Source organism: Pecten maximus, chromosome 16 (genome assembly GCF_902652985.1).
Source record: "Pecten maximus chromosome 16, xPecMax1.1, whole genome shotgun sequence".
Taxonomy (NCBI): domain Eukaryota; kingdom Metazoa; phylum Mollusca; class Bivalvia; order Pectinida; family Pectinidae; genus Pecten; species Pecten maximus.
In genome coordinates this window covers 6,630,699-6,658,648 of record NC_047030.1, presented here as the reverse complement: position 1 = coordinate 6,658,648, position 27,950 = coordinate 6,630,699, and the positions used below count along the sequence as shown (strand labels likewise).

Genomic DNA, 27,950 nt, shown 5'->3' with positions numbered 1-27,950 from the left:
AGCCGATATCATAACCCAGAGCTTCTTGGTTAAGGTTATTAGCAATAAGTTATGATGTTTGTACACTTTTGACACCTGTGACCTTAAAAGTAAGGTCAAGGTCATTCATTTGAACAAACATGGTACAAGTAAGTACTTTGTCTTGGAATGCATTTGGCCCCATATTATGACCCTTGGCCTCTTGGTTATTGAGAAATTTTGAAAAAGCTGGATAGATAGACGTCAGGTGCAAAACCACAGCATAATTAAGATCACATGCCTTAAAGCAGGTGAGCTAAAAAACTTCATCATTTACTAAAAGGTTGTATTACAGAAAACATGGATGAATGATTTCGTGATTATAGCATACACCTACTTCAGAAATGTTGAGTAGCAGATTACATGATATAAACTGTGCCCTTTTTGCAAAAAATATAATAAAGTAAAGACAAGGCTTATATTGACTTGACCTTTGTCTATACACATGACAACAGATGTCTTCAGTTGTCTGAACTCATGCTGGAGAAAAACAGCTAGGCATTACACACTAGTTTTAATCAGTGTTATCAAATTAAACTAGGAGGCTAGTAAGAGTGAGGTTTTATTTTTGACATTTATGATTCATATATGGAAGTGACACCTTCATTATCTTGCTGTATATATACAACCATGTGCATAATGTTACACATGTATACATATTGCTTTAGAGTATGCAGGGCTTTCATATTCATAATCCAACATCAAGTAAGCAGCTAATTTTAGCAAAAGTTATAACATCTCCTTGCAAATCTTCTATGAATTTGTGAAAGCAGGCATGAAATATTTCTATTTTTATGGTATAATATTACCAGCTAGTGGTGTAGCTCCTGAATAATACAATATGTTGGATATATGTAACAGAGCGCATGATTAATTAAATTTAAATCACTGCCTCCGCTAGGGATCGAACCCGGGACCTCTGGCTTACTAGTCTTACGCTCAACCGATCAAGCTAAAGAGAAGATCTCTCTAGCCGAGCGGTATATTGCGGCTAGTATTTACCAGGGTTACATATATATAATGAATACATGTACATCTGTACATTAATGTATCATATATAACATACGGTAAACCTCCGATTAATTCGAACACGCGGATAGTTCGAACACACATTTTTTTCTAGAAAAACAATAATTTTTTAGCTAGTAATAGTTTGAACTCTGGCTGTTTATAACTGACACCATTTCGGATAGTTCGAACTTGTCAAATGAAGAACGTAAAGTAAGATTTTTTTCGGCAAACTCCATTGAAAGCTCGCAACGACTCGGCCCCAGAAAAAATGCCAAGTTTTAAATTTGATCAGCAAGCACGTTTAGGTTATTAGATTGTATGCGTGATCATTAGAATGCGTCTGTGATTAAATATATGCCACATATTTTAGCGTTAATTCAGTTTTTTTACATTTCAAAATACACCACGCACGAGACAGCTGATTGCAAATTTAGCCCCCGACAATGTATAAATAACATGCGATATTTGTATTCACGCTGTATGGCAAATCAAGAAATCGTCCGTATATTTTCACATATAACTAGTGTTAACTTAACATTATGATTATTTAATTGCGACTGGACATCTCTTAAGCATTGCCAATCAAGGTATTACCTGAAAACCTGCGACCTCACGCTAGGTAAGCAGGCCACGCGAGGTGTCGCTTGCGGTAAAGTTGAAAGGATCGGCTGCCCGATCGTGCTGAGTGACGTGAAAAGCATTCATATCCAGTCAAAACAATCCACAGGTGTCCCAATTAGTGATGGATAATTTTGCAGGTATCAACTATGTTTGGTAGATAATATGACTGGGCATATTTAAAAGCAGACATGTTGGTGTTCTGACCTAATTTTACCAACATAGAGGCCTATCGCCTATTTTACAGTAGTGCTTTCGTAAACGCAACAGGTTATGTAGACTGCTTTTGATGTATTAAAGAAACCATTTATTACAATAATATAGCGATAGTTTCTGATTCAGATAAAAAATATAACCATGGAAAAAATTATACTGTACAAATGTTTAACTTTTGTGTCACAAATGAAACATGTACTCTACTGTAGCTACGCATTAACCGAGCGGCTTCGAGCAGTAACCATCATAATTATAGCGAAATGAAGAACGTTTAACGATCAATTAACATTGAATTAAATAAAATTCTATCATTTGACTTCCTTATAAATGTGCCATTGTTCAGACCGCCGTTGTTACGCATCAGATTTACGATGTATGTGTTTGTGTCTAATGATTTTACTTTGCCGAGATTTTCGCCGATATTGACTCGAATAGTTCGAATTCACGCTTATTTTCTGAAGCATAATTTTGAAAAGTTCGAACAGGTTCGTCAATATTTATTTAATTTTTTTCGAACTAACCGGAGGTTTACCGTATACCATGTAGTGTCTCTGGGCTTTTTCTGATGGCCTTTTGGGGCTAGTAATATATAATGGCCCTTTCCCAATTGAATCTATTTCATATTTAGTTTAAATTGTATTTTATTTGTGATTCGATACAACATGTAGTATAGCAACATAAATGAAAATGATCGGATTCAGAAACAAGTACAGTGTACTTATATTAATCTGTCTCCATTTTCATATTTAAGTGCATTCCCAAAGTTTGCAGTTTCTTCCTGAAAACTTCCATCCCAATTCATCAATTCTTTTTCCAAAATGAGGCAAAAAGGCCCACACCAGTGAAAAAGGCCCTGGACTCACTGTATTTTGAAGCCAAAGATTTAGTTAGTTACTGGCATGTCACCTCCTCTCACCGACTATCACCATGCCGGCATGAAGCCAAAGGAAAAATACCATGCTGAGGGTGGGGAAGAGGGTGTTAGAATTTCAAATTAATCCAACCTAGCTGACCTTTCATTTGGAAAAATATGAAAGCTCTAGCTTCAGTGGTAAAGTATTCTACATGTATAATTGTGATAAACATATATCTACTAAAGCTTACCATAATATTTCTTTAATTTGGAAATTATAATCATGGACTTATCTGCAACATTTTAGTCATTTGGTGGGTAAATAGTTTACTATATATACATGTGTATGATAAAGGTAAAATAGCCTTTTTATATCTTCAATTGCCTATATAAGGATATCAGAACCATACTTATCAGCCTTACCTTACTATTTAATCTATCAGGCCTCTGGCAAGATATGTGTGTATATATGGCTGCAGCCTTTGTTATTTAGCTATATATGTACATCTATTCTATATATAACGGTACACAAATCATTTATCATTTACATTTCTATCAATTCCATTAACATTGGCTCAAAATTTGATTAAATTTCCTTTCAATCCACAAGTTTTAGATTGTTATTGTTTCTTTATTTTTCGTTTCTTCAAATGTTTAAACAATAAAATGTAGGTCAAGATTGTTTGTTCCATTATCTATATAAAATTACCAAACACCAAAAGCTGTTTTCCATAAAGAAAAATGCTAGGTAAAGCTCATGCACATACAATTTTCTTTGTGAAAACCTGAGTGAGAAAAAATACTGCAATGTGTCTTTATATCTTTATGACAGTTATTGTTACCAGTATATTTAAAATGATTTACAGAACTTAGTTTGACATCAACTGAAATAAACATTTCATACACACATATACCTAGTATCCCTGCAGGCTGAATGTTCCTACTGACAGCATTTATACCTACTGTGATGCATCTGTGGTTTAAATGGGAATTTCATGAAGCCTTACATACAAAATATCAAGAAAACAAGAACACTTGTGCCTTGTAAACCAAGAAGGTCACAAGGCCATTTGCCTGGTATACTGAAACTCATTAATATGCAGCATATTTTAACCATGCAGACAATAAGTTGAATTTATGAAATATTAGTTTATATTCTAAAGCATAATACTATAGTGGTAACGTTACAGGCCCAAATAAAATCTGATAACTACATTATGACATGGTATTTGATCACTATAATACATGTTATTATTGTTAAAAATTATGAAAAGTTAATTATTCAATAAACTTGAGTTCACTTTACATAAAGTGTTGATTGGGTTATCCACAACCGACAGACTCTGATAAGGATTGAAGCTGACTGTTACAGCAGGCAGAAGATGATGGAATTGTCCACTAGCCAGTGTGATTGTCGGTAGATTTGGGATTAAAAACACTACAATCAATAGGTTTTGTCTCACCAACACTACCTCAGGAACAGTCAGTCCAAACTGACCCTCCCTATTACCAGGTTGGGTGGAAAATGGCAACTTGTATATAATATGCAAACTTGTGTATAATATGCCAGTTGAAGTATGGATTTGTCATCACCTAAATTGCTTTGACAATAAATTTTGCAATTCATTAATATTATGACATGGTAAATTATATTTTACTTTTAAAATATTTACTGTCGACTTAGAAACTTATAACATCTATCAGAAAAGGACAAGAAAAAGCCGAAGCCTACTGGCCCGGATTTGGGTTTGTTTTTGTTTAACGTCCTAATAACAGCCAGGGTCATTTAAGGATGTGCCAGGTTTTGGAGGTGGAGGAAAGCCGGAGTACCCGGAGAAAAACCACCGGCCTACGGTCAGTACCTGGCAACTGCCCCACGTAGGTTTCGAAAACACAGAGGTGGAGGGCTAGTGTTAAAGTGTCGGGACACCTTAACCACTTGGCCTGGAGCTACTATATATATTTACAAGATATTGTCTTTGGACATGCTAATATTGGTGATTACTTGCTCTATTGACAAATGCCAAATTTCTTGTTATTTTTAACTTTTCCTTGAGTAAATTAAGTTACTATATGAATTGAGTTTAATTTTCACGATAGGTTTCGTCTTGGGCAGGTATTTTTTAAACGAAACTTGCCCGAATATCCTGTGATGCTGAATTTGTTTAAGTATGGCATCAACCTTTTGTTCTTTTATTTTTGGATTTGTGATGTTTCATGACGAAATAAATGAGAATTGGACCATTTTTTTTAAATAAAAAGTTACGTTTAAAGTTATTTTGGCTATTTTTAGTAACAACACTATACCTCGATTGGCGTATGATAGGCACTTTTGCGTATTAAACGCAAGTACGTGGTGGTTTTCCCCAACCTGATTTAGTTACACTTGTCAGTCTGTCAGAACAGACGATTTTTTTTTAACTTTTCATTATTTTGAGTGTATCTCCGCCAAATACGTGAATGATTAACCTACTTTGGGTGTATTTATTTAATTAGACAACAAGTCTGTGTATATTAGAGTCGTAAATAGCTTTACATGTAATAAAAATCAACTTTACCAGTGTCTGTTCATAACCAAGGTCTTGTTTTTCAGCCATGTTGGTACGCCATCTGTCGGTAAAATGTAACGATCATTTTGATTGGTCCATGTCGATATAGCTTTCTTACCTTTCCGTAAAAGAATGAGTGTTCTGCTAGACTTCTTCTGCTAGCAACTGAAAAATGAAAAAATAAGACTATGTTTTACCACATATTCAGAAATAGATGTTATTATGTGGTCAGCTCTGAACTATATACAGGAGAAGCAGAAGTCGCATCGTCTACTTTCGTTTTGATATTTGATTGATTGACATTATTCGACGAAAGCCTAGTTAGCTTATGGGTATCTTAGAAAAAGTTAAATGAAAGCTATTTTCCGAGTAACAGTCAAACTGTAATGTATTGCAAATATATGCAGACATTTTAATGCTAATGAAAACAGAATGTAAAAATTGATGTCAACTACGATTACGTTGTAAATATAGAACATTTATTATTTGCACAAAAAATGTATTTCGTGGTTTTGACGCTAGGCTAACAAATCTTAATATCATTTATGAAATTAAGTCAGAGAACCCAAAGCCTAGCATTACAAGATTGTTTCATAAACTGTAAAATCTATAAAAAATATTTGTAATTCACAATTTAACATTGGCCATGCAGTGCACCAAATATAAAGGTAATATGGCGTGTCATGGTTTGTTTTATATATGTTGTATTAGTGAGTCTAGTGTAAAAAAAACAAAAACAAAACAAACAAAAAACAGGAATTGGAGATCAAAATTAGATTTTTATATGATTTTAAATGCAATAATTTTATACTGTTAGGTTTCTCATTGAACACTTTAATCTACAACATGTTATCAAGACCATAGGCTAATAGACTATAACCGTAATAGTATTGTCTAAATACACTATAATCGTAATGGTATTGTCTAAATACACTATAACCTTCATGGTATTGTCTAAATACAATATAACCGTGTGGTATTGTCTAAATACGCTATAACCGTAATGGTATTGTCTAAATACACTATAACCGTAATAGTATTGTCTAAATACGCTATAACCGTAATGGTATTGTCTTTATACGCTATAACCGTAATGGTATTGTCTAAATACAATATAACCGTAATGGTATTGTCTAAATACAATATAACCGTAATGGTATTGTCTAAATACAATATAATCGTAATGGTATTGTCTTAATACAATATAACCGTAATGGTATTGTCTAAATACACTATAACCTTAATGGTATTGTCTAAATACATTATAACCGTAATGGTATTGTCTAAATACAATATAACCGTAATGGTATTGTCTAAATACATTATAATCGTAATGGTTTTTTCGGCCTGGTTTTATTTCCTTCACGGTACACGTGTGAATGTAATAATATGGGTCAGAAGTTAGCCCCTCGGCAATCTCGGGTCGCCGTGGGCATCACTGTGCATTGTGTGTGAACATCGTCGACGTCTGTGTGTAGGGGCCCATATAGATGTAAGTGTCGTAATGAAATATCTACAATGTCCGTTATTATCATTAGATCATAGACAATGAAATGACTTGCCTGTCAGGGCGTATTCTGATGAAGTGGTTCGCACAAACAGACTTAATTATGATATATATACTGTACTCCGTATTTTGAACTAAACACACTGCATATTTCATAGCTAGTTTATATGTGACCCGCCCACATCACCTACAAGTATACATATGATGTATTCAAAACCAGTTAGATGATATGAGTATGTACCTCTTGTTAAAAGATATCAGAATTGTGCGATGTCCCGATGAGTTGTCGTATAAATGATATCTACATACAATAAAATAGAAAGTTTCGTTACCAAAATAATCGTTATTTTCTGTAAGCAAAATTAAATTCTTTGATTCGGTTAAATATTTCCTTACTAGATATCAAATCTATGTCTGGAGTTGGACCGTGATTTAACGTTACAGGTGAACATTCTAAGTTGTCTTGTTTATTACTGCGATCAAGAATCAAACGCTGCAAACGTTGAATTATACTGTAGGTAAATCACTTCAAAAATCTGCACACATATATGCAGATTTAATATATTTTTTATCGTAACGGGATAAATCAGATTTAGAATTTGTTTTTCCTGTTTTACTATATTGTTATTAAAAATAAACAACACAGCGTCATCCATGTATATGTAAAACAGACCCATCAAGAAAGTCAATCACGCATCATTTGAAATACAAAGTAAACAAATTCATAAAACTAATGACATCGTACAGCTAACACCATTTATAACGTACTGACTCCACAGTCCGTGAGGTAGGTAATTAACACACCAGAAATGTCAAAGAACCGGTCAGTCTGGAGTGGTAAATAGCACACGTGTACGTGGTATCATATATTACTCAGGAATAAATTTTACGAATGTACCAATCATAACTTACCTTTGACGTTTTGTAATAATCCATATACAAACTGATTCTTTTACGAAAACGTTGGTAAGAGATCCGAAGAGGTTACAGGTATGTTCTAAGTATGGAAGCCCTTAGGCTTACGTCTTAAAGGTTGGGCCAATAGACAGGTAAGTGAACGCGTGAGTAATGGTAGAGTGTCCTAAATATGCATAACTAACGCGAAACATGACAGATATACGTTATACAGGTAAGAACAATACCTGACAAAAGTATACAGTTATATATGATTTTAGCTGCAAGTGTGCATATTCATCATGGCTGGTTTTCGCTGGTTTTCACATGTCAAAAGTACTATAGCTAATTAAAATTAATGAGAGGTCTACCACTGTGAAGTGTGTGCAGATATGTGTATACAACTCACAGGGACTCGACATTTGTATGTTGTATACTGGCCGTGATGGAGGGGATTTTGTAATGCCCATGTGCTACCATTTACCTCGCGTTCGGTTCACATGTGGACCCTCTCCAAGACCGTATCACACGTGTGAGCAATGACCAGGAGCGTATCACATGTGTGAACCATGATCAGGTCCGTGTCACACGTGTGAACCATTACAAGGTACGCTTTACACGTGAAAATCATCATCAGGTCCGTGTCACACGTGTGAACCATCACCAGATACGTGTCACACGTGTGAGCAATCACCAGGTTCGTATCACACGTGTTAATCATCATCAGGTACGTGTCACACGTGTGAGCCATCACCAGATACGTGTCACACATGTAAATTATCTTCAAGCACGTGATACACGTGTAAATCATCACCAGGTACTTGTCACAAATGAACCATCTCCAAGCAAGTGTCATGTGTGTCCATCTCCAAGCACGTGTCACGCGTGTAAATCATCACCAGGTACGTGTCACACGTGAACATTTACAAGGTACATGCTACACAGATGAACCATCTCCAAGCACGTGTCACGTGTGATGTGTAAAAGATAACCAAGTACGTGTTACGTGTTACACGTGTGAATGATTGGTACATGTGTTTCCCATGTGTGAACCATTACCAAATGCGTGTCACACATGTGGTCTTTCACCAGGTACGTATTACACGTGTGAAACATCTCCAAGCACGTGCTACACGTGTGGACCATGATTAGGTATATGTGTTACACACATGTGAACCATTACCAGATGCGGGTACGTAATACAAACCACGGTTATAGTTATCGTTTACACGTAGTTTGCAGACCAAAGAGCTACGGAAGAAGTATACTTTATTTATTTCTTCATGAATCGCTTTTGAAATGAAAACTATTTTACTGTGCTGTTTAGATATTCTGACAATTTTTCATCAAATAAACGCACATCCACAAGTTCGATACAAATGAACACGTCAATATTTTCACTAAATATAATGAGTTTTATTATGCAGAATATTTAAAACTTTAATTAGCGTATTCATAATCAATATTCGCGTTTGAAAAAGTTATTACCTGTAATACGATAGTATTTTGATATCTGCCATACAGCATTTTCTCAAATACATGTATAGGTAAATTGAAAGATCTAAGTTTTTATAGTCAATGAAGACATCGCCATTGTCATTCATACACGAGTAGTGTCTAGTGACATCATGTTGACGGGAAATTACGCCCCCTGGCGGAGGTCATATATCATCAAAGGTTGCTGTCACCTTAATACCTTAAAGCACTATATATAGATCATAATTGAATCATTTTTGTGTCCGTATGTGACCGGCAGTGAAGACCTCGATATAAGGTGGTAGGCCACTTAGCCTGGATAAGATGTGAGAACGTAACGGTATCCCAGCTCGGGTTTCCTTAACTTATACAAGAACAATTAAATCTAACAATGCTTTCATAAGGAAATTTTTAAGGATTATTGATGAAATTGTGGTCTGTTCCTATATTGAGGTCTGTGGTCTGTTCCTATATTGAGGTCTGTGGTCTGTTTCTATATTGAGGTCTGTGACCTGCTGTTTCCATACTGAGGTCTGTGGTATGTTTCTATATTGGGGTCTGTTTCTATATTGAGGTCTGTGGTCGGTTCCTATATTGAGGTCTGTGATCTGTTTCTATATTGAGGTCTGTGATCTGTTTCTATATTGAGGTCTGTGGTCGGTTCCTATATTGAGGTCTGTGGTCTGTTTCCATACTGAGGTCTGTGGTATGTTTCTATATTGAGGTCTGTTTCTATATTGAGGTCTGTGGTCTGTTACTATATTTAGGTCTGTGGTCTGTATTAGGTTTCTATATTGAGGTCTGTGGTCTGTTACTATATTTAGGTCTGTGGTCTGTTTCTATATTGAGGTCTGTGGTCTGTTTCTATATTGAGGTCTGTGGTGTGTTTCTATATTGTGGTCTGTGGTCTGTTCCTATATTGAGGTCTGTGGTCTGTTTCTATATTGAGGTCTGTGGTCTGTTTCTATATTGAGGTCTGTGGTCTGTTTCTATATTGAGGTCTGTGGTATGTTCCTATATTGTGGTCTGTGGTCTGTTTCTATATTGAGGTCTGTGGTCTGTTTCTATATTGAGGTCTGTGGTCTGTTCCTATATTGAGGTCTGTGATCTGTTCCTATATTGAGGTCTGTGATCTGTTTCTATATTGAGGTCTGTGGTCTGTTCCTATATTGAGGTCTGTGGTCTGTTTCTATATTGAGGTCTGTGGTTTGTTTCTATATTGAGGTCTGTTTCTATATTGGGGTCTGTGGTCTGTTTCTATATTGAGGTCTGTGGTTTGTTTCTATACTGAGGTCTGTGGTCTGTTTCTATATTGAGGTCTGTTTCTATATTGAGGTCTGTGATATGTTCCTATATTGAGGTCTGTGGTCTGTTTCTATATTGAGGTCCGTGGTCTGTTTCTATATTGAGGTCTGTGGTCTGTTCCTATATTGAGGTCTGTGATATGTTTTTATATTGAGGTCTGTGACCTGTTTCCATACTGAGGTCTGTGGTATGTTTCTATATTGAGGTCTGTTTCTATATTGAGGTCTGTGGTCTGTTCCTATATTGAGGTCTGTGGTCTGTTTCTATATTGAGGTCTGTGGTCTGTTCCTATATTGAGGTCTGTTCTTATATTGAGGTCTGTGGTGTGTTTCTATATTGTGGTCTGTGGTCTGTTCCTATATTGGGGTCTGTGGTCTGTTTCTATATTGAGGTCTGTGGTCTGTTTCTATATTGAGGTCTGTGATCTGTTTCTATATTGAGGTCTGTGGTCTGTTTCTATATTGTGGTCTGTGGTCTGTTCCTATATTGAGGTCTGTGGTCGGTTCCTATATTGAGGTCTGTGGTCTGTTTCTATATTGAGGTCTGTGGTCTGTTCCTATATTGAGGTCTGTGGTCTGTTCCTATATTGAGGTCTGTGGTCTGTTCCTATATTGAGGTCTGTGGTCTGTTCCTATATTGAGGTCTGTGGTCTGTTTCTATATTGAGGTCTGTGGTCTGTTTCTATATTGAGGTCTGTGGTCGGTTCCTATATTGAGGTCTGTGGTCTGTTCCTATATTGAGGTCTGTGGCCTGTTCCTATATTGAGGTTTGTGGTATGTTTCCATATTGAGGTCTCCTCCACTTGTAAAAAGCAACCAGCCTGAGATTTCTCTGGTCCAAAATACCAAAACGTTCGAGACGTTTGACAAACAGAATTTTTTTTCTCTGATGTTTGGTATTGATATCACAGGGACCTGAAAATTTGTTACATTCGACGTGTATTTGTGCTAAACAACACTAGTGAAGGTCCATATACACATAGATTGTGACAAATTATCATGTCCCTGTAGGAAAACCAAGTTACCGTATACAATTATTGTCCTTTATGACACTGGGGACATCTGTCAAAGTCAGGTGGAATTTCCCGATTGAAAACAAGAAACGTTCAGATAAACAAGTCTGGCGTGGATACCACAGGCCTTCACACTATCGTCACCAAAATGTGAAAGCACATTGACATTTACAACCAACGAGTCACGAGAGTGACGATTTTGTGTCGTCAATAGGGATATTTTAGGCTAGTGACCCTCCTGGTCTTGCAACGTCGTGTCTTTCCGCACAGATAACTCAAACTGGTAAAGGTGTCCCGACACTTTATCGCTGGCCCTCCACCTCTTGGTTGCGAGTTCGAAACCCACGTGATACAGTTGCCAGGTACTGACCGAGGGCCGGTGGTTTTTCTCTGGAAATTCTGGCTTTCCTCCAGCGCCAAAACCAAGCACGTCCTTAAATAACTTGGCTGTTAAAAGGACGTTAAATAAAATAAACCAAACCAAATGCCCCATTAATCGTAAGAGGCGACTACAATTGTGATCTGTATTGTTTTTGGGTAATTAGTGTCTTTCTATGATTTTGTTAAATATAAATTCTACCTTTCTTTTTCAGACCAAATCGCGGTTCTTTTTACCAGGGGAATGAAAATATATAAAGGCATCATCCAAATACCAAATACGCAAAAAGACATGATTTTGTTTAATTATGGGTAATTTGTTTAATTTATCTTTGTGGCCCATACAGATATTATGAACAAAATAAATGAAATGAAATAGAGAACCACACACGTGACAATAGCAATAATTAACGATTGTATTTTGCTAGTTATATGTAAAGTACCTGCATATTTTGAAGGCTGACGCTTCAGAGAAGATCCCGACGCCATCTTGAACACTGTTGTGATGATGATAATAATAATTAGAATGTCTACAACAAATTCCGAACGGATTTCCGAATTGTTTGCTAGGGAAACGTGGAAGACATGTTATTTTCCGGTTTATATGAGAAAATGTACTAAAGAATGAGGTTTATGGAATGTACGATATGACGTCAAGGCAGTCAATGTGGATGGACCCGGCATCTGTTAAATGGGGGTGGACACAGAGACTAGACATAGACTTCCGACCAAACGTCCGAATGTGTATCATCATCAGCATAATCAGCAGCAGCATCTGATTGTTGTAGACAACTCATTCTCTTTTACTCGCCATTTAAAATGATTAATCATACTTTTAATGTGGCATAGGGACCTGAGAATGTGTTACAGTCTATGCGATTAAGACCTTCCCTATTCTGTATAACACATGTTCAGACGTTTTACTGGGGGCTTAAATACAATTCGGCAAAACAAAAGATGGCACCCCTCATTACACCGAGGGGTGTATTTTTTATCGAATTTTAATCTAGCCCCCAAAACGTCTGAAAATGTACTATACACAATCGTTTCAATACCGTCTTAATTTCATAAAACGAAACTAGGCATTTTTTCGCTTTACCTAGTCTCTCATATGACGTGAAAAGAATAGAAGATTCCGTTCCTCAATTGATATATTTTGTAAGTATTCTTCAAACAGACTGGTAATGTAAAAGGTAACAAAAGACTGTCAGAAAATTTAACGCTGGACTAGTTTGGCCTGAATAGTAGGTCACCAATCAGATAAGGGATTAAGTCTTCGGCGGTCACTCTACACAGAACGGACCTTGTGGTCTATCCCAGTGAGGTTGAACCTTGTGGTCAGTCTGTACAGGTAAATCACAGAGTGGTCGAACCTTGTGGTCAGTATGTACAGGTAAATCACAGAGAGGTCGAACCTTGTGGTCAGTCTGTACAGGTAAATCACAGAGAGGTCGAACCTTGTGGTCAGTCAGAGAGAGGTCGAACCTTGTGGTCAGTCTGTACAGGTAAATCACAGAGAGGTCGAACCTTGTGGTCAGTCTTCACACGTCAGTCAGAGAGAGGTCGAACCTTGTGGTCAGTCTGTACAGGTCAATCACAGAGAGGTCGAACCTTGTGGTCAGTCTTTACAGGTAAATCACAGAGAGGTAGAACCTTGTGGTCAGTCTTTACAGGTCAATCACAGAGAGGTCGAACCTTGTGGGCCAGAGCGCACTACTATATGAAAACATGGAATTATCCGACACCGTTTGGTGTCGCTAAGAATCTGGCGCATATATGGCGCCGAGTCAAGTATGAAATTTTAACTAGCGTAAAGCGAGGGTCTATATGGACGGAATAAAACACCTAGATTGCACTAAATGGGTGTTCTGGGGTATAAATATCTCATTTATCCATAAATGTAAGGTAGGTGTTATGTCTCACCCGATTTTATTGCATTTGCACCAAATTCTTAGCGACACCAAACGGTGTCTTCGCTCTGGCTCTGGCCATACACCAGACAAGGTGACCGGGCCAGAGAAAACTGGCTAAGAAAGGTTGAACCTTGTGGTCAGTCTTTACAGGTCAATCACAGAGGTTGAACTTTGTGGTCAGTCTTCACAGGTCAATCACAGAGAGGTTGACCTTGTGGTCAGTCTTTACAGGTCATTTCTCAAAATTTGACCTTAAAGTCTGTTTAGAGGTCAGTCCTATGGAGGCTGAACCTTGAGGTTGTCTCATAGTCAATCCAAGAGGTTGAACCTTGAAGTACATCTTTAGAGGTCAGTCCCAAAGAGGATGAATCTCGAAGTACATCTTTAGAGGTCAGTCCCAAAGAGGTTGAACCTTGAAGTACATCTTTAGAGGTCAGTCCCAAAGAGGATGAATCTCGAAGTACATCTTTAGAGGTCAGTCCTAGAGAGGTTGGACCTTAAAGTACATCTTTAGAGGTCAGTCCCAAAGAGGTTGAACCTTGAAGTACATCTTTAGAGGTCAGTCCCAAAGAGGATGAATCTCGAAGTACATCTTTGGAGGTCAGTCCTAGAGAGGTTGGACCTTAAAGTACATCTTTAGAGGTCAGTCCCAAAGAGGTTGAACCTTGAAGTACATCTTTAGAGGTCAGTCCTAGAGAGGTTGGACCTTGAAGGACATCTTAAGAGGTCAGTCACCGGGAGGTTGGATCTCGAAGTACATCTTTAGAGGTCCGTCACAGGGAGGTTGAACCTTGAGGTCCATATTTAGAGGTCAGACCCAGAGATGTTGAACCATGAGGACCGTATTCTAGTCAGCCCAAGGGAAGATGAACCTTGAGGTCCTCCTACAGAGGTCAGTGACAAACAAGCTAGATGTTTACTGCAAGTTTGTTAATTTGCATAAAGACAATACAACATCCCTGATTATATTTAAATTGCATTTATTCATTTGTTCATATAAATGTATTAAACAATTCCAATTCTAAACAAAACAAATACATTTTGAAAGTTCTTTGTTCGTATCATATTGTGCCCAGACAAATTCAACTTAAAAAGCCTTTTTGATATAAAAATTGCATCGAACCACATTTGTTTTCAATATACAGGGATAAAGAAAGAACTAAAACTAAATACTCATGGCATCTATTGAAGTTTCTAATTCAACAGCCTAACTTAACACATTAAAGACTTTTGCAATGATTCAAACTGAAATTTGTTATCATTTAACTGCTGAACATAACAGAAAGGATATTGGCACCAAACGAAGGAAGATCTGTACAAGTCCTGTACAATTAATACACTTAATTTAACTGCATCTTATTATAAACTTTCTCACTCATACAAAAAAATACTGTACTTAGAAAAGTGAAATTTATTTGGTTATAAATCAGATGATTCTATATCAAAATCAAAAAAAAAATAATGTTTTTTTGAGAATGAGTCTCCTGATGTTTTGACAGACCTTTAGTTACTGTTTGGCAGTGTTGAACATATTTGATGAGAATGAGTGATCCAATATGGGGGATAATGTGATAAGTTTGTTGCACCAAAGATGAATATTATGACATTTATGATCCAGTAATACTTTGTTTTGTCATCAGATGAATTTATGAATTTGAATATGGTCTACTAAAATAAAGTTAATAAACAAAGAAAAATGTTTCAAATTGGTTTTTGAAATTCTTCAACAAATATAACCAAAAAAAAAAAAAAAACCCTCAATACCTTTGATGGTGATATCTAATTTGTATCTACAACAAAGAGAAGATAAGTAGAAAATGGAGATCATTGAACCAGAATGACTGATGGAGTTAAAACTGAAAATACTGAGTGTTAAGAGCTGCAGCAAATTTGTTTAGAAAACTGAGACCAAAATAAATGTTTTTGTCTCCAGATAATACATTCATACACTCAGAATCCTTGGTTAGGGTCAAGCAGGTTAAAATTGGATGTAAGATCGGCATACTTATATAAAATTAAAAAAAAATATACAAAGACAACAGATTATTGCAATTCATATATGATTTGTAATGAGTTAATATGAACAAAACGTATCATTTGTTACTTAAACATACATCGTATATGATGGTTCCTCTCGCTCGATATTCAACAAAATTTATTTAAAACTTGCCAACCCTAAAACCAAAAGTGGACTGTATCATCATGAATCCTGGATATAGTGGTTAATAGGAGCTGGAAGAGTTAAATGTGGACGGAGAGACAACAATCATTTAAAACAAATAGTATAAAATCTTGAACAAGATTTGTGCCCCAGAATAGTTGAAGACCTTTCTTCAACAGCTATAACATATAGCCTAAAAGAGTTACAACTTTACTCTCAGTATAAAAACATGCACTTCACATAAACCAATGATAAAAACACTTCAATCTATTTTATAGGACATTGCAACTTGCATAAATATGAATAGATAAATTAAAATGAACACGTCAACACATATTTAATATATGTACTATCAACTGGAGCCATTTGTCAAACAGTCCGTTTTAACCTACATCCACCTCTTTTCTATACATTTTGTATTGTTTCCATCTCCAGTAGGCTTTCCGTTAATATATTGTTTCAACAACAAATCTGTACAATGTTTGTCTATATCATGTGTAGCACAACACGCCGTTGAAGTCTCTCATCAACTTTACCACTACATATCATCATACTAAGGGTTCATTCCCTCCAAAGACGAAATCACAAACCTTCCTATGCTAGCATAGGTGTCCTTGTAAAAGACATTTTTCATCGAGGTAGCTACCAGCTACTAATGTGACACAATGGCTGTCCAGAGAGATAAACTCTGCAATCAAACAAAACAAATAAACCTATACATTATTATCAACAGTGATATAAACTGGATATCTAACAAATGGCTCCACATGGTTAAACTTTCCACTTCTTATATTTAAATAAACATCTTTAGATAAAACAGAACACTTGTGTAAGATAAAGAAATCCACACACACATAGGTATCAGCATTGTTTTTTCTAACTACCAACAAGAAGTGTAAGATTTTACATATTTACAAAAAAAGAAAAAAAAAAAAGAAGAAGACCTAGCACACAGGCCCACTGGACAGAAACCCTGTCTACAAGCACTGGACAACGAATCTATAACTCATCTAGGATAGAATAACCAACAAATGTTTTACCACCGTAAAACGTTCCACCAAAACAATATAACATTACATTTATATGAAAAACAAGTATAGTTATAAAAATAAAACGGAATGTTTCTTCTACTGAACACAGATTTCTTTGATGTTGTATGACACTTCAAACGAACAGCACATGCACCGTAAGAAATTTTATCTTTGAAAAATTGACCATTTTCAATGATGTCAGAGTTATCCCTCTTTTAAAAGCAGGGATCAAGAGATTATGATAGAGACCAAAGAAAAATAGGTGAACTTGGTCGGTGTCATGGCCGTCGGCTACAGACTTTGAAGTTTTCTACAGTATGTATGAAATGAGAATTTGTTGAGGCTTGAACACAGTTATTTCCCCTGAACACTTCTGTCATAACAATATTTTCCCATTTTCCCATAAGAATTCCCAACACATTAGTCATGAAAACGTTTTAAGGTACATACTGAATTCAAACACAGAGAAGACCAGAACTGATGATGTTTAATCAACTCTTCAAATCAGTATTTGTTCAAATGTTTCCAAAATATTTGTGGAGAGTGTTAACAATGAGAAATATTGTGACCCATTTATGGCTATAATTCAAATTCTTTTTTGACAGAATTTGTCATTAACTGAATTAAACTTAAATCAGCCCACTCCACCATTTATATGAAGAATCTTGTCTCTAATTCCTGTGGGAAGTTGTACCAATATAATGACTGATATCACACATCTTTTTCAATCTGTACCTTAACACTTTTCCATAGATTTGTACACATTTAATTACCCCAGTAAAAACATACAAAAAAGTCACACTCTTGATTGCCTCTCATGTCTAACTTTCACCCTCCACACATCGACCTTGTTTCACACTTGCTATGTACAACACCTTGTAGTTGAACTGTGTTTTTGAGTCATAATAAGAACACTTTTGTGCACATGTCAGCACTAAAACATATCTCCCTCTCTCACGTCCATTCCTCAGTTAGTCACTCTTAACACACTCCTCTGCCATTTTCTGTTTCTTCGTCTGTGGACTACTGGTGTCCTTGTCCTTGGACGTATATGAGATGGTGTGTTTGAATGTGTACCGAGTGACCTCATAGTAGCCTGGGCAGTAGTTGGAGTTGGGTGTGATGCTGGGCTGTGAAGACAGACTCATTGTTGAGGCTGTAGAGATTTCGTGTTGGAGACTGGCCGACTCGGAGAGAATCACCGTCTGGTTACGCTGCTCCACTAGAGCTTTCCAGATCTTGTTTCGGTGACCTGAACCAATCTTCATCTTCTGAAGATCCTGAAATGATTATGGTAAAGATTTGTATCAATTTTTTCTCTCTCCAACCCTTCATTGTGCGTACAAAATCATTTAAAAGTCAGAAAAATTTCTTCTTCCAGTCTTTTGCTATACGACTGAGTTGTAATTGTTGGTATTAAAATTCACGATGGCAATCTATTTACAATACCTACCTAGATAGTAAAGTTACCCCTCAATACCTACCTAGATAGTAAAGTTACCCCTCAATACCTACCTAGATAATAGATAGTAAAGTTACCCCTCAATACCTACCTAGATAGTAAAGTTACCCCTCAATACCTACCTAGATAGTAAAGTTACCCCTCAATACCTACCTAGATAGTAAAGTTACTCCTCAATACCTACCTAGATAGTAAAGTTACCCCTCAATACCTACCTAGATAGTAAAGTTACCCCTCAATACCTACCTAGATAGTAAAGTTACCCCTCAATACCTACCTAGATAGTAAAGTTACCCCTCAATACCTACCTAGATAGTAAAGTTACCCCTCAATACCTACCTAGATAGTAAAGTTACCCCTCAATACCCACCTAGATAGTAAAGTTACCCCTCAATACCCACATCGATAGTAAAGTTACCCCTCAATACCTACATCGATAGTAAAGTTACTTCTCAATACCTACCTAGATAGTAAAGTTACCCCTCAATACCTACCTAGATAGTAAAGTTACCCCTCAATACCTACCTAGATTGTAAAGTTACCCCTCAATACCCACATCGATAGTAAAGTTACCCCTCAATACCTACCTAGATACCTCAATACCAACCTAGATAGTAAAGTTACCCCTCAATATCTACCTAGATAGTAAATTTACCCCTCGATAGTAAAGTTACCCCTCAATACCTACCTCGATAGTAAAGTTACCCCTCAATACCTACCTCGATAGTAAAGTCTTCCAGCTGCTGCATAGTGGTCAGGTTCATTCGGTGAAAGTTGTCAATATATGCTGACAGGCCGAGACTATCTAACCAGCTGTGAAGAAAATATATTGAGTAATTTAATATCAAACTTTCTCAACCAAAGAATGAACTAAACTTCCCCCTACATCCACAGTTTCTCGTTACGGAATAAGCTGTACTTGTAAACCAAATGACCAGTGCACCACACTTAATCAAAGGCATGGTGCTACTGTGACGTAGCTATGCTTAGTATGCTGCATAAAACAGAATAAGTTTTGTGCATATGTTTTTATAAAATGTCAAAAGTTACATACTTCATGCTATTACCTTTCTCATTTGCTAGAAAAACTTAGTCAGTGCACATGGAATCTATTGAGCTTTTAAAAGATTCAAAAATTGAAACGTATGTACGTCCCTGCATTAGTGTTTACTGTGCTGGTGGTGTAGCATCTTTATGTAATGTAACCACGTCATCTTTTTTGAGAAAACAAAAATATTATATACTATTAGACACAGTGAGCATACCTCTTAATGGAATTATCACTGGCACAACCATTTAGTGTTGAGCTCAGCTCCTCCTTGATGGCTGAGGGACTGAGATTGTCGACCGGGGCAGACATAACCTGCTGGACCGTGACGGCTGGCTGACCATTCTGGGAACTGGTCACTTGTACTGTGTTTTCAGAAGCAAATGGCAAAGTTGTCTGTGTTGTAATTGGTGTACCCTCTCGGCTCGGGATGGACACAATGCGTGTGGCAGACGGTCTGGAAAAAATTGAGGATTACAAAATTAAGATTATCAAAGTCTGTTTGAAGGTTGTGTGTTTTATGTTTGCAAGTCTGTCAAATTCACTGTAGACACATACATGTAGTTTTGTAAATGTACAAGTATTGTAATTACATACAAACACACTGGAACCTGTTAAATATGAGGTTTGGTCACATTTGACAGTGATGAAAAATCAGATACATACAGCTATCATATTTTTTTTATGATGGCAAGCATTTGATGTTTAACGTTTTGAGAGTACTATTACTTTAGCATAAACAAATTATGCAAATTCATAAATATTTGTCCTTTGTTTTCTCCAAATTGTTAGTAGAGTTTGGTGATGGGACTAAGAACCAAAGCTAATACATACCTAACAAAGATTAATTATGATCAATTAAAAATAAGAATAGGCTATTGTGTATTTTTATAAAGTTCTAAGAGATACAATATTACCTTTCCCCAGAAGTCTGGGATTGTGTACCAACATAAACCGGTATTTGATATGTAAATGTCTGCCTGATAAGTGATCATTTTTGGATGCTGTTTATCCTCTCTGCCATGAGGAGACATTAAATAAATTTCACAGAAACTACTGTGATGGTATGAAAGACTTTCTGATTAAACAAAGTTAGCTATTTTACAAATTTATAAAGAAAATCTGTACTTAAAGAGACAGGTTTGATCCAAATTCTTGTGTCAATCTTGTACCACCTTCAAAGTAGACAAAACATTGCTGGCTGGAGCTGATTTGATCCAATTCTTAACAATCTAACCTATTTAACTTACTGACTATAATAACCATTAATTTCAAGAGATTTTGTTTTGTGGAGATTATTGTTTATCTATTTTCTTCTACCAAATGAAATCAGGAGAACTGTGTGTTCTGCTTGTTTTTTTGTTTGTTTAGAATTATGAATGCAGAACACAATGTTTTTTCTTCTTCTATAACTGTTATTTTAGATGGTTTAATACAGTTACAAATATTCTTATTCACAAGAAATATCAATTTTTTATTTATAGGCTCCTGAATTCTTTCTGCTACTCATCCTAGTACAAATTTACAAAATACTTTCTACATTATCTTACACTTAATACGAGATTTAGGATTTATTTCCGTGGGTCTCTATCATACTAAAATGAAAAGGACTTAGTTGCAAGTTTCATAAAATTCTTGTGAAATGGAAACAAATGCGAGATGTTATTTAACACATTTTCTCTCTCATTTCTAATATGGTGATTTCCTGACTTGAACACAACAGCCTATTTGTGAAATATTTATGTGATGTATACCTGGTACTAACAAAGAGGGGCTATTATTAGGATGGTTTCTGATGCTTTTAAAAAATATGATATGGTCCAATTAACCAATTAACCCATATCATATTTTTAATAGGCTGATTAAAGATCAGAAAGCTTTAAGGTGCTATGTGATTAAGATCATCGGTCCCTGAACTACGATTTGGTCAATTCAAAGTTTGTTTTTTAAACAGGTCAATATTCAAGGCATATATAATAGTCGAGGCATCAATCATAAATATCTTTTTTGTAAGAAGTCTGTAAACAGGATTTAACCAAACGATAAGTTTTGGATAAAATTTTCTGTGAAATGCTAATTACTTTGGGCCACAGGAACTTGTCAAATTCCCAACCTTCTGTCCATATATAAATGTATTTCGGATACTATAATAGTGTACATGGGATGTAAGTTGGGAATTTGTGCCAAGTATCTGTGCTTTGGACTCAAAATCACTGTATAATATAAAACAGTAATACATATTTTAAAACCAATTCGAAATATTCAAATCCTCATATTATCCTAACGCTACATTAATCTTATAATGATCCATACAGATCTTGTCTCAATTACAAAGTTGACGGTGCATTTTGAAGATTTAAAATGCTTTGATGGTTAATTCAGGGAATCCACAATTTTCACTATCAAGTTACAACATGCTGATTTTAAAGGTTGTGAATGACTAAGGGCAATATTTGGTTCTTTAAATTTCTGAATTGTAAAAGAGGAAAAACTATTTTTTTTTCATTTAAATTTATCATGCACCGACATGTTTATTTTAAAGCACCCTTTGGGAATTCAGTTTAGAAAACGTCATAAATACCCTGTTGATAATCTGTGATTAACTGTGTGTTTACTTAAATCTTTAGCCTGATTTCCGCCATTTTTTTTTTAGAATTCTCCTCTTTGGGTTTCTTTTAAATTTACCAACTTTTCACAACTGTATGAGGTTTTCATTTTTGATTTTTTTTCAATTTTTTAATCCACTGAGTAAACGTTGAGATTAATTAAACTTTTAGATCTACATACGAACTCAAAAATGACAATGGTAACCGTTCAAACTGAACTATCCGTTAGCTTGCTTTAAATATAGTGTCAATTAGAAGTGTCTTATTTCATGAAATATAAAAAAGAAATCTACAGTATAAAACGCTTTATAATATAAATACTTGTTGTATTACAATCAAATTTACTATGATGTGCCTACATAATATTTGTGTAACTGTCAGTTGATGAGGACTTGGTCCAGCATTAGTTTCCAATCTGATTGAATACAGATAATTAATATACACTACATTACCTCATAACTTGTGTATGAAAAGGTATTTTAATCACACCGACAAATTTCTTTGAATTTTATTTGAACAAGTTTTTGAAATAACATTTTCACTTACTCTATAATGACACTTCAGACAGTGTTTAGATAATATTTAGCTTTCTTTTAGGATGTTGTTTAATATCTAGCTATCTTATAGGATTTTGTTTAGATATTTAGATACCTTTCAGGATGTTGTTTAGGTATTAAGCTACCTTTCAGGATGTTGTTTAGGTATTAAGCTACCTTTTAGGATGTTGTTTTAGATGTTTAGCTACCTTTTAGGATGTTTAGATATTTAGATACTTTTCAGGATGTTGTTTAGATATTTAACTACCTTTTAGGATGTTTTGAATATATGCAGATCAGATGTGTAAAGATCACGAACAATTACTTAGTCTAGTCATTAAACAATTTACATTATATAGGCACAACTAAATTTACATTTTATGGCTGCAGTGTTCTTGCAACCTTACTAAATTATTATTTTGTGCCACTTTTATTCAATTAAGTAAAATATTTGAGATGCTATATTGAAAATGAATTCAAAAGTAATGTCTGATTGATGTAAGTGATTGTGTATCTTTGAGTAATCATGGCCATTTCATCAAAAAGTTCAGAACTTTTATCAAACTTGTTATTTTCCAAAGAATTAAATTAAAAAAATAATCCCATGCAAATAGGGATTAAAAATAAGAATATTTGAAAATATTTGAAAATCAGTGTTTGGAAGGATTTGATGGCCAGAGCTACAACAAAGAGAAATCATTGATCAACCATTTCATGATTGGCATAGAGAATTCATTAATGACATCAGAATGAATATCACTGTGACGGCAGAGAATATTGATTACAAATCTACGAGAATCACTTAAATGTACCAATAATATTAGTAGAATCACGTTTGCAAATCTGAATAAAAACACAACAACTTTTATCATACACTACCTTTTTATTTGAGAATGTACAGAATTTAATAAATTACAGAACTGTACAGCACAGTTTCTGAGACATTTCACTCAATTGAAATATATATAAACAAAGCTGTACTATGTACAATATAAATAAAATTAAATATCAATATTTATATACAGATTTTTAAATTATCAGCACAACTTTGAAAATGAAATTAAAATGATAATTTCATACCACTTCTGGATTGAAGTTTAATAGAAGCACTTTTGATATTTTTGACGCAAAAATATACATAAAATTAGTAAATCAAAATAAAATCTATACAAAATCTGACACCAGAGATTCCTTTTCTTTCTTGAAATCTTCACAGGTCGAGACTTTGAACAAATAATTTAATTCTATATAAAAAATAACTACCACAGTCATGGTATAACTAATCAATAGGACGGAGAGATAAAATTCTAAAACACTAAAAAAATAAATTTCACTCAAATTTTGACAGATCTATAAATGATATTTTTAAAATGTGAACTTGACAAAGGATTAGAACTTTCCATTAACCTTCTAACCAAATCAGATCTATGGTAAAATTTCTTTAACAAATACTTAACAAAAATTTCAAAATAAATCCAAACAAAAGAACACAAAGTGTTTTAGCGTTGAGAACTTTTAACACAAGATCTTATTTCCAAATAATATTGTATGAATAGATGTTTCATGCAAAATGGATAATATGATTATGAATATGCATATAAATATACAAATAATTATGTGTACGGTGTGTCTAAAATGAAGATCGTTGAATATAAATGTTTATGAACACATTGGGAATTATCGGCGCTTTAATGCCCGTCTGGAGTCCCTCCATAATGCTGACGAGAAACAATGGTGGCATGTCCAGTTAGTGTGTCTGCATTTCATCCACAGTTGCATCTCATTACAGAATGAACATTTGTAAGACTCCTTCTAATGCACTTCAGAGAACGGATCGGCTAAGGAAGAAATTCCGCAAGCACTCGTATCTACCACGGAATGTCCCAGCAAAGAATGGCCAGGTGTTGGACACGCGATCAGATATCAGGAATATCGGCTAGGGACTAACATCCGTGACATCAGGTGATGTATGGCTTCCTCCGACCGCCTCGTCCCTTGGTGGAAAACAAATCCCCTAAGGAACTACTTCTGTTTCACTGTTATGGCTTATGTCTTAGGTTTAATCACTTTGCCAGGTTTTGCCAGTGGGCGTTTGGATTTTTTCATCATCTTGCTTTTACTTTCCCGAGCCAGAATCATCGACAGCCACCTGAAATGAGCAGGCACAAGTTTAGCCGTTTAGCTCTATTCAGTTTTTAATCTGTCGTTTAAGACTTCTTTCAGGTTCATAAAAAGTCACACAATGGTCTACTAAATTTCAGGGATTATGTATTCATTTCTTGAGAAATTGAACTGCTGTTTATAGCTCAGGTGGCTGCCGGTGAAAACTGAGGGAAAGGACACTTCTGTAGGTTCCAACTTCGCGAATAGGTCACTATGATTGGACTCAAAGTCCGAGACTTGAAAAGAAGGCCTGTAAAAAGGTAATCCACAACTTTAAAAGACCTGAAATGCATGTGTACCATGATCCCACCAGACATAGGCAATGGTCAAATCACGGTTTATACATTGTATTCACCTAGCAAGCTGACAGTGTGAAAAGATCACAAGCGCATTGGTTGTCTCACTCACACACACCATTTAACAGCTATCGTTATATTGTAAATAAATAAAGTGCACTTTTTCTCTCTCATTTGCTTACTTCATCAAAGAATAGTCTTCTTAATACTATTTATGCCTTTGGTGTAGTTCCTAAACTTTTATAAACGGAGTCAGTAAAAAGTGCAGTGTGTAGAGTTAGCTGTTTTGCCAGAGTTATCTCCCCTCTATTGACTGTCCAATTTCCAGCAGAAGTGGCTCCAGTCCTCAATTTGCACCTGCCACCCACCTCAACTTTTCCAGCAGGTTTTTATCCGTGATGATAAAATTTGTCATATTGCCATGTGCTTCAAATCTTTATGATGTTGACTTTTTATTCAAATAAAATCTGATTTTTTTTTCAGACTAAATTTTTGTGTCATCAAGAATTTAACAAAATCTGATTTTTTTTCCTCAGAAATCATTGTTGTTTATCATTAAACCATAAGTAAGAATTTTACAAAATCTGATTTTTTTTTTGGACCAAATCATCAATGTTAAAACTTAAAATAGTGGATATCTTAAGTATCTGATATCTCCAATATTTTTTTCTCTAATTCTGTTATATACTTTTATACATTTCATCATTTTTTCTCAGTTTTTGTTTTTCCTTACAGAATTTTTTCTCTGTTATAGTTTCAATCTTGTTTGAGCATATGTGCTTGTTTAGATTTATTTTCCTTTCATTCCGACAACATATAAGGACTTGTTGATGGCAATATGACCGGATTATATGAAAGCTAAGAACACAGACAGACAATACTACTACACCACTACACAATACAATGGTACAGTGACAAGTACTTACTGTCGGTTTATTTCCACTTGTTTCTGTTTGTATGACTCTACTTGGTTCTGTGGTACCATAGAAGACAGTTCTAGGGAGTCCCTTAGTTTGCACAGGATCTCGTAGTTCTCTCGTCCTCGTACCTGAAACAGTAAATGGTTCAACATTTTATAAGCAAGCACACTGGTCTACCTGTCCCAGCTAAAAATAGTTAAGTGACCTTGATCCCAAAACCCTAAAACTTAAACTTGTCCAAAAGATATTATGGGCCTTTATCATTGTATGAAGTTTTATCAAAATCCCCAGAAGAATGAAGCTGCTAGAAAGCTGAATTATGAAATATTTTATGCTGATCCATCACCATATACTAGTTATAAGCATCCTATAGAAATACTGTCTGGGTTTAAATAATTTACGAATACAGTAGTTAGATTTTCACGTCCACCATTCCTCTTCATTGTTAACCATAAAAGTCTGAATATCTTACCGTCAGAGTGAATGCTTCCTCTCCATCTAACTTTCTCTTTTTACCACCTGGGGCAATGGACGTGATTTCAGTTCCAACGGTCATTTTACCAAAACCTTAAATAAAAGGAACACAAGGTAATTCTTTAATTTTTGCAGGACACCCCGAAAAGTGTCTACTTTCTTCTTGGACAAAAAAAATCTTCATTTGTAGAGTTTTAATGTCAAAATGCAACTTATTGTCCATTTTTTGCTATTTTTTCATAGAGCTTCAAATTCAACTACTACTGAATTCAAAAATCAGTCAATGAAAATCTGAAGGATTTTTTTTTTTATCAATATAGACCTAAACTTGCTGACTTTCATTATCAGTTAATCTTTAAATCAACTCACTGTTGACTTTCTTTGGAGACTGCTTGGATGGAGGCAGGGCCGCTTTTTCGTCAGCCTTTCTGTCACGGCCAGGACAAGCACAGATCCTCACTTCGACGGCTCTACGGCCTAGCACCTGGTTACTGTAACAAACAACACCATTGTTAGACATTTTCCTACAACACATGTACATTTACACTTGTCGACATGTTACAAACAGTTCCTTCCACGCATGTACATTTACACTTGTTGACATTAATTTACAGGAAGTGTAATAATGATAAAGATGGGAATCTGTTTTACTCGTTGGAAATTTTGTGGAGTATGAATTACTTACTCTCGTTCTAATGTGAAGACGATCTGAATTGGTCTCCTGTTGGGGCCTCCAACACAGGACCCAAGACACATGAACTGGAAAAGGTTTGTAACCCATTCTGATCCAGCTGTGGAAAGAAACAGATTGCAATAAGTAAACATATTTTCAAGCAAAAATAAGAGCATATCATCTGTATATATTTCAATTCACATGAATGTAAACACTGAATTTTCATATTGAAACTTAATATTTCTATTTTGTTTTTATTTGATATGGAAATTTATGCTGTTATTGATGATGTGCTGTCTAAACGTATAGGCTATGAATTATGTACAGGCCATTATTACCTTGGGGATGTTCGTGTGGGATGATGACACTTTGTCGGCTAGTGTAGCCATCCTCTGTATACTTGGCAAGTTTGTGTTCACAGCGGACAAGATGAGTTGGTGCAGGATGATCTGAAGACACGAAGTAGTAAAATTATAATTTCTGAGATGAAGTAGTGAAGTCATAATTTCTGGGATTAAGTAGTGAAGTCATAATTTCTGGGATTAAGTAGTGAAATCATAATTTCTAGATTTCAGACAACATTTTCCATTTAAAATCAATTTGGACATGTTATAATTGCAGAAGTTGTAGAGCTACGTTTTGGTGAACACTGTAAAACAGTCATTATTAGTTAATGTCATTCATTCCACTGATGCGTTTAGGATCAATAGTCACAACAGGTGGGCTGTGTACAGGCAAATCAGCACCACAATCAATTAATTACTAACACGGATGTTTTTTGTCATGTCTTATTAACATACACAAGCTAATTATACAGAGTAACGAGAGGC

The 27,950-nt window shown here is 35.4% G+C and overlaps 2 protein-coding genes across 9 annotated transcripts in view; both read right to left on the bottom strand.

The window, feature by feature from the left end:
* Positions 1 to 7,822, bottom strand: part of LOC117345426 (chloride channel protein 2-like) — a 57,128-nt gene extending 49,306 nt beyond the window's left edge. For 3 of the 5 annotated variants that reach the window (XM_033908505.1, XM_033908506.1, XM_033908507.1), the window contains exons 1-2: positions 7,685 to 7,822; positions 5,275 to 5,430 (exon numbers count right to left, since the gene is read on the bottom strand). In XM_033908505.1, the coding sequence (XP_033764396.1) occupies positions 5,275 to 5,313 (39 nt within the window). In that variant the 5' untranslated portion in view covers positions 5,314 to 5,430; positions 7,685 to 7,822. The remainder of the gene's footprint in view (positions 1 to 5,274; positions 5,431 to 7,684) is intronic. The other 2 variants (XM_033908508.1, XM_033908509.1) reach the window with 1 other exon arrangement.
* A 6,891-nt stretch (positions 7,823 to 14,713) lies between these two features.
* The window catches only part of LOC117345424 (cellular tumor antigen p53-like), a 46,798-nt gene continuing 33,561 nt past the window's right edge, over positions 14,714 to 27,950 (bottom strand). For all 4 annotated transcript variants that reach the window (XM_033908499.1, XM_033908501.1, XM_033908500.1 and 1 more), the window contains 8 exons: positions 27,459 to 27,569; positions 27,133 to 27,238; positions 26,817 to 26,938; positions 26,446 to 26,540; positions 25,980 to 26,101; positions 19,670 to 19,909; positions 19,124 to 19,217; positions 14,714 to 18,222 (listed from right to left, as the gene is read on the bottom strand). In XM_033908499.1, coding sequence (XP_033764390.1) covers positions 17,914 to 18,222; positions 19,124 to 19,217; positions 19,670 to 19,909; positions 25,980 to 26,101; positions 26,446 to 26,540; positions 26,817 to 26,938; positions 27,133 to 27,238; positions 27,459 to 27,569 — 1,199 coding nt within the window. In that variant the 3' untranslated portion in view covers positions 14,714 to 17,913. The remainder of the gene's footprint in view (positions 18,223 to 19,123; positions 19,218 to 19,669; positions 19,910 to 25,979; positions 26,102 to 26,445; positions 26,541 to 26,816; positions 26,939 to 27,132; positions 27,239 to 27,458; positions 27,570 to 27,950) is intronic.